Here is an 8696-nt window from a genome sequence, read left to right as displayed (position 1 = left end):
ATATATATATATATATGATTCATTCAATAAAATAATAATTTATTATTAAAAAAATTGAAAAATAATATCTCTTTAAATGCGACGGAAAGAATGAAAAATTACTGTCGCTCCTATTTCGTAAAAGATATGTACTTTTAACTATCTCTCAGATTTGTGTTAGAATTAACACAATTTTCATTCTGGATTAAATCTTCTGCAACCGAAATTAAGATCCACGGCTTTTCCCAGCGTACTCGTCCACCCATTCGGATTTAAGTAAAAGTGCACGTTCGTTTAAGGTAGACTAACTCGTTGGAAATAAAAAAGCAAGCAATCGTGAAAAAATTCTGAATTTTTGCTTAACTGCGAATTACGACTTGATAACATATTTATTGTATTATAAATATCGACTTTTGTTAAAAACAATGACTATACATTTGTAGAATAAACAAGTTAATTGTGGGTATGATTTTTATTTTTTTAATATTGTAGCTATTATTTTTCTCTTCAGTTGTTATTAATTTCAACATGAAACTGAATATCGCCGATGTAATTGCAAAATATGTCATACGTACGTATATATTTAAATACATACTCGTATGTTCACATTTCCAACGCGTTTACAGGTCTTCGTGGGGATCGAACGTTTATGAAGTAAATTAGATTTGTACCCTCTGGCCCTGGAATCGCAGCGATCGATGCGTTGAAACGTATCGTTGTTAAACGGAACGATATAAATATTATTTTGAGATCGATAACAAATCTTCTTTTCGTTTTTTATCTTGATGAAGTGAAATTTGTCACAGCAATTACTATGGCAGATGCGACAGTTATTGTTATTTCCATGATAAATTTAATAGCACACACACATGTCTTATTGAAAATACCAATTTAATTGCGTAAGTTTTAATTTGAGATATTACGGATGGAAAGGAGTGGAATAAATGATTAACCGTTAAAACGCGTGTTCACAAGCGAAGTACAACAGTGTACTACGGTGAATCGTTGGTATTTCAAGGCACGCCTATTTTTAAGTCCTCCGGAATTACACCGATGACCTAAGAATAACGATTACGATGGAGTGTACGGCGCACGACATGCCGTTCCAGGTGTTAATAGAGCGAATTTAATTGTATGACAGAGATCTTTCCGTCTTCCGCAAACGAGTCGATCGTCATTCGATGGAGTAACATTAAAAAAGAACAAGGTAATTGAACGAATACTTGGTGTTGTGAAAATTGTATGTTCGATTTTGACACGCACGTGAAGATATCCTGAAACGTTGAATCATGCAAAAAAATCAGAAATATGACGTCTCGCGAGAGCCGCGTTTTCTTATAAATTCATTAGTTTATAAACGCATACTTACTCTTTCCCTTTCTTTATCGACGTAACGAAGCCCAAAGTAATCCATCTCCAAAATGTTGAGTTGCTTGCACACATATTCGAGTATGTATCGTCCTTTTTCTTGTGGCTGCAACAAAGAGGAAAAAATCATCATAGCAATCAGGTCGTGAATGCTATCCCGTTTTCACGGAAAAGGAAAACGCTGGCGAGAGCAAAAGGAATGACGTATTGCTAGTAGAAGTAGCTTTATATTTAAGGAAACTTATAACACTTTAATAGTCTTTTCTTTCTTCTCTCTCTCTCTTTCTTTACATAAATAATGATTTCCAATAGCAGTATCGATGGCAAAATTATGTAACCCCGAGAGATATCATACAATCTTAACATATTTTCCGTGGAAACGGAAAAATGTAGGTAAATACATTTCTTCACAAACGACTTCCATCGTATTTCTGAAACAAAAATTTTTTTAAAAAGAAATAACAGAAACGGGTTTTACTCCGTCATTTTCTATATAAATTGTATGTAATGCAAATGCAAATCAACGCGCCACTTTTTTCTGTCGCAATTCCTGAACGACAAAAACAACACGGCGCATACACAGTGTGTAAAATACCGGATGTCTGATAAAAGATGACTCGCGAATTGAGTTCCGATTGCACGAAAATCTCTCGTTTTCATATCCGAGTATCTAAAACGCTGCATGCGTTTACACATCCGTGCGAGTGTGTACGATTCTTAAGTGTTAAAATTAATTTCTAATATCAAGCTAGCAAGACCAAACGAGCAGAATTGACAAAGACATATTGAACTATTTAATGTCTATTTCGTGTTAATTTGCTACAAAACATAATTTTGTACCGCATGTCATTTAAGAGAAAATCGTGGCGCTGCTAGTTTAATATACTAGTAGGAACATAGTTTAATAAACTATAGTAGGAACAAAAGGAAAAAATAATCTTATTCTTAAAAGAAAAAAAGAAAAAACAAGGAAAATAAAAACAGATATAAATATAGTACTGATTTTGTACTAATTTGTGCTATAAAACATAACTTTGTATCACATTCCATTTAGAAGAACAATTCATGATTTCGCTGACTTAATAAATATGAAGCAAAACCACGAATTTCTTCTAAATTATATTTTGTAGCATAAATCAGTACAAAATGAACACTAAATAGTTGAATAGTTTTTTTTATTTTGCTCATTTGGTCGTGCTAGCTTGACAGTGGTTAAAAAATATATATATATTAAATTCAAAGTGTATTACGCATGTATTACATAAACAATACTAATTTCAGCTCTGTTCTTATCTCACAATCTATGACAAATAAATAATGTCTTTTGTGTATTTTGATAAATAATACCTTACAGTTGCGACAATGCTACGAAAGTATGAACTATAAATCAGGATCTCGACGCCTTTGCGACATACTACTTCCTATCTTGCGGAAACGGAGCATGTGCGCTTTAACGTCATGGCTTTCGCAACCAAGTCACACGACTGCTTTCCAGGATTGTCAACTTTCAGTTTTATGTCGTTTTTACTTTTAAATGATCTTTTTTTTTTAAACATGTCAGAAAATCCCTTGAAGCAAATTTTAATTTTCATAATATTTAAATGTGATGTAGATATTACCTCAAAAAACTGACAAAAAAGTTCAATTCCTTATCATGCTGATGTGAAAGATCGCTAATATCAAAATGCTACCTCGACGCATTAAAAATGATATGATACAATCATATGATCAGGATACAATTATATGATCAGGACAAATTTGAAAATACATGTAATAATATGATACTTAAATATCGTTTAAAGTCTTATTAAAATGGCATCGTGCTAATCGTGCTGATATATTGCAAAAGATAACTTCCTACACGTGTTGCATACGATTATATAAAGAAACGACTCACACGTGATTTTTGCAACAAAACTTGTGATTAAAACGAAATTGCTGCAACTATTAAACGTAATAGCTTCATAATCACAAATCAAGTATCAGCAAGGTCATAGACAAAAAAAACAAAGAAGAATGTTATTTTCTCATCTTTACGTAAATTGTACATATACAAGATTGAATGTAATAGCATTATTTACGTTTAAAAGAATCGTCACGTTGTTTTGAAAGAAAAATCACTATTATAGTAGACTTATTACAAGAGATTAAAAGAGATATATATGTGCACGATTACACTTAAAAAAGATGTATTTAATTTTAAGATATGAAAATTTTTTACTCTTGTCTCTTAAACTCTGTCTTTTAAACACTTAAAGATGTTTTAATTTAAAATTTTTTCAATAAGCAAAATACTATGTGTTATAAATCCATACAGTGTTTATTGAAAAAGTTTAAAACTAAACATCTCTAAGTGTGTTCAAAAAACAAGAATAAAACATTAAAAAATCTTAAAATTAAACACTTCTTTTCAGTGTAGTATCAAAATACTTGAAGACTATTTTAAATAATTCTTATAGAAATTATTTCTGATATTCAGTAAAAGAAATTTGTCTTGCAATTAGTTGTAAATACAAATTCTCTCGTACTATCCCATGCAATCGGAGAACCACTGATAACAAATGTCTCGCTCACTTCGACAAACGATAACCGAATATAAAGTTACTATTACTTAACAAGTGCATTGTTAGCATTAAATAAAAACATATTTTTCTAACAATCATTTTTACTGTTACAGTTATTTTTTCACATTCGCCTCTTTTATCAGTTAAAATTTAAAATGATTACACTTTGCGTCACGATATAAAGCGATGCGCGTGCAGTACAATTGAACGTGAAACGCGGCATCTATATACTTTTGCAAATGCAAATTTCTCTGTGAACCACTATTGAATGAACTATCCCCGAGGAGGCGCGGCGCCGAAATGTCACGTCCCAAAATAACTCTCGTATCGAGAATCAAATTGAATATTTCAACGTAACATTCATGATGGCTTGGACTACTACAAGTCATAAAATAGAACAAAATATGAAACGAGGGAGGGAAAGTCTTTCACGAAGACGAAAATGCCACAGTCGAGTCGTTTGCACACCAGTCATCCCCAGCAACATCGAGTGTTTTTAGCGCTTGTGTCAAGAGCCACGCGACAAACTGTGTATGTCCGAAGTGCACAGGGTTCCCTCTTGGTTCTACACGAAAGTTTCCGACGTTTCACGAACTTGTACCGAGAATATACAAGGGACTTGATGTGTTAGCATTATTGTATATTAATAGGAGCGAGCTTCGTTCGCGAGTTGTTTACTCGCCCGCAATCTTGGGCGACAACGCGTACAATATGCTATGCGGTACTCGACGAAAGCGTAAATCACTAGTGTTCGCACGCCTGACTTAAATCCGCGCGCGGAGAATGATAAAGTATTAATCGGGATCGCTATATAGATTACCGAAGAAATGCTACGAGCGACAAATTTCCAGCTTAAAATACAAGATTTATACGATGAGATATTATGAGAATTAGAAATAAAAGTTAAAATATCATTTATAATACAATTATTTTTAATCACTATTTCTAAATTACGAAAGCTTTTTTCATTAAAAGTTTGATACTTCTGCAATTTTATGGAAAAGTCATTCTCTTTCACTTGTGCTGCACGCTATTTAGATAATGAAAAACCTATTTATAGCTACAATTTCACAAAAAGAAAAATTAAAATTTAAGCGTTACATTTTCCACATAAATTCCTTAAAGAGAAATAGAAAAAAATGGAACGCTATACATCTATGTTAAAAATTAACATAAACTCCATTAAAAGTTATTAACATAATTACAGTAATCAGATTTAGGTACAAAGTTAGCATTGTTCTCGTTATCAGCAGAGCCCAAATCTTAAGAGAGAGACTGCTTTAGCTAAATTCTTTGTAAGAATTAAAGCATAAGTAGAATTGGTCTTTATTTCGCTCATGCAGTAGTTCAAGATCGAACGAGTCAGCCATGAGATTTCAACACGACGGAGCTCATGAGATTTCAAACTCATTTGACTCCTTTAACTGTTAGTTTTATTAAATCTCTCTGCAGTTACATTGGTAATAATATTAAGGAGATATAGATAAGCGCAAATACTGCAGTTCAACTCACAATATTAAATTCCTGTTACGGTATTAAATTATAAATTCAATTTCTTGAAACAATTGCCAATGAATCGCTCTTGACGAAAGTACTTTACACTGCGATGAGAAAAGAGCTTTCGACCTCGTTATCTAAATATTAACTGATTTACGGCAAAGCAATATGAGTAGTTAAATGATAAATTAAAGCTATGAATAATAAATAAGCAGCGCGAAACGTAATTATGCCATACAGAATACCGGTAATGTGTGCATACAAATGAAGTACATAGATCTAATTTAATTAAAGAGGATTTGCATACATTGACCAGAAATATATAAACAGTGTCAAGAAACGAGGTAATCGATATCAAAGAATATCTAAGTAGTAACCTTATCATTTTCAGATTATTTACACGGAGAAAATTTTATATTAAGTTTTAATACAATTTTAAATTACACTTTACTATGTCTTGTATTTTCGATGGACTCTCACAACATGTGATTCCGACTTAACTTTTACTATGGTAATACTAATTTTTATCGCATAAATAAAGTAATTATTTTGTTAAGTCGTATTCTAACATGAAAACGGTTAATTTTTACTATGGTACGCAAACAAAATTTGCTAGGTATATTCTGTATATTTGATTTTGTAATAAAAAATGTTTACTATGAAAAAGTGTAAAAATTACGTTATATTATTGTTTTTGAAAAAATAACTATAGTATTTAAACTTATAATTTACATGAAAACCGCAGCTACTACCACATTATAATAATTTTAAATATAAAATTTTCTCCGTGTAATTATACTGTGATATATATATATATATAATATAATGTATATATAAATGTATTATAACAATAAAGTCGCCGATGGCATACTGAAAAAATACTAAACTTTAATAATATTTGTTTGAATAACTCTAAATAAATATTTACTAAATGTAAACATATATACATATTTGATATAAAAATCATTAATTTGATTAAACTATCATTCTGTATTGAATAAACATTCACTTACTGTAAGTAAATATTTTCTTAGAGAGTACTATTATACAGAAATATATATTAAGATTTAGTAAATTTTTTTTCAATGCAGGATGGCGACTTATTGACTTTACAGCCTGAGAGATTGTATAAAAAATTCGCAAAAAGCTCTTATCGGTTCTCATCGAAATCCATTGACGTGTTTGACTCGATTATGGAAAGAAAAAAATAGAGGAAACATAATAAATAAAAGATACGTACGTATGTATGAATAAACCTTTTCTTGAGCATCCTTGAGACGTACAAAGTAAAAATTCAAGTTTGCAATTCAATGCACAATTTCTACTGCGCAAGAAGCGTATCTTAAGCTCGGCTGTAAGAGCAAGAGACATACTTTAAATTCTTTGCAAAGCTAATCTGAGCTACGTAACTTGCAAGTTTATCTTTGTAATTCGCACGTCTATTGCGTAAATATAGCAAAAGTAAATGGAGCGATATGAGCAGATGAATAGATACATATCGAAAACAATTATTACTGTCTTTACAACATAAATTTATAACATTATTGTAAAAATTTAGCTCTCGGTCTCGGTGACTTACGGCTCGTTCAATTTTATGTCATTAAAAATTTGTTTCTTGATTGCTCATAAATCAAATCATGTATCCGTTAAATTAATTTTTCTTTTCCTTTTGAATTTAATTATTTTTTTGTTTGGATACAGTGTAAAGATCTACTTTTTCCATAAGAGAAACAGTAAACCTGTATAAGGCTTTAGAATGAATAACGAGTTTCAAAGCATAAAGTCGATCAACAATTGTGTCGAGAAATTTGCATTTATCAGTAATAATTTAAGTATATCCGTCACGTCGACAGGGAGTAGTAAAAGGTATAAGAGAACGGCTATCATTGATTCGCAGCCTAGTGACCCTGTACCTCCAGACACGATGGCTCTTATAGACATCGTTGTTTGCGAAGGAAGATCTGTTGAACTTCGTACTTGCGAATATAATCCCAACCGTGAGATCGACTTTGCGGAATCATTCTAACTTCAAACTATCCAAATATAAGATCAATAAATCGTGCGGATAAACAAGATTATTGCCATGTGTAGGAAGGATGCTTGTTCTACATAAATTAAATCTGATACGATATCGCGAAAAAGCAAAGATACAAAGCTGTCTCGCCACGAGTAGGTATAATACAGAATTAAAGGAATAAATTAACTCGAATGGAATCCCACACCGCATCCTGCTATTGTTGCTGCTAATAAAGTACTCCTATAGCGTAGGTAGTTTCAATTCTTTCCGAGATGGAATTTTACGCGAAAGTATGTATATGAAAAACTTGAATCGTTTGTGTACGATGTGGATATCGCGTAAGTTGGAATTGAAAATAATTCAAAATATGTGGATGACGTGAGCTTTTTCAAAATTGTCCCGCTAATCCAGAAACTTTCATCTCGCGGTTGCTCCGACAATTCTCTATTTTATTTATGATGCATGCCAACATTTACTTTGGCACGGACCATATTGTTGCCGTTTGAAGAAGGTTAAGGATTATTATCGGTTTTATTTTGAGGACGAGATTGAACGCGACAAGGCGAGCGTGCATAACGTCAACGAAGGTTTTTACGACACTTTTAGGCGTGAAATGACGTCGTCCGCCATAATTTACGATTATCAGTGAGCACCGTGCCAAATGGGCCGCACTAATGTAACGAGAAGAAATAATACAATGGCCTAGAATTCACCCGTATATCCGATTAAACAGCTTCTATCGATACCGCAAAGGAATAAAAATCAAAGTTAAATTTTAACTCTTTGCAAAATTAAAGGTTTATTCCATTTTTCATTAAACTTATTCCGTATCGGATAGCGACTTTATCTCGAGATATTTCCTTACATTTATAAAATGGAAATGAGAAATAAATATGCGAGAAAAAAGAATGAAACAAAAAATACGACAGATACTTATCAAATATTCTCAATTTCATTTTTGGCAAGCTATCGCGTAACATTATAATAACATGGTTACATAGAGATCGTGTATATTTCGTTCAGTTGCGCATCATGCAGAATATTTCCATTTTTATGTGATCAAATTCTATGTAAAATATAGAAAATAAATTGAAAGATCAGTTTCCGTAAAAATTAATCGAATAAATACGTTCTCTTTATAATTATGTCGTTAATTTATGTACTGATGCTCTTCGCAAAGAACATGCGGATATTTGAATTATTCCTCGTTTTTAAAACTTGATAAAAGTTGGAAAAACGAATCAGTGAAAATATATATATATATATATATA

At 31.7% G+C, this 8696-nt stretch overlaps 1 protein-coding gene across 3 annotated transcripts in view; it reads right to left on the bottom strand.

Moving 5' to 3' along the window:
- Window positions 1–8696, bottom strand: part of Frmd5 (FERM domain containing) — a 33965-nt gene that overhangs the window by 21454 nt on the left and 3815 nt on the right. For all 3 annotated transcript variants that reach the window (XM_018506843.1, XM_018506846.1, XM_018506844.1), the window contains exon 2: window positions 1349–1453. In XM_018506843.1, the coding sequence (XP_018362345.1) occupies window positions 1349–1453 (105 nt within the window). The remainder of the gene's footprint in view (window positions 1–1348; window positions 1454–8696) is intronic.

Source organism: Trachymyrmex cornetzi, unplaced genomic scaffold (genome assembly GCF_001594075.2).
Source record: "Trachymyrmex cornetzi isolate Tcor2-1 unplaced genomic scaffold, Tcor1.1 scaffold23, whole genome shotgun sequence".
Classification (NCBI taxonomy): domain Eukaryota; kingdom Metazoa; phylum Arthropoda; class Insecta; order Hymenoptera; family Formicidae; genus Trachymyrmex; species Trachymyrmex cornetzi.
The sequence above is the reverse complement of the archived record's forward strand: the minus strand, read 5'-3'. Positions and strand labels throughout refer to the sequence as shown.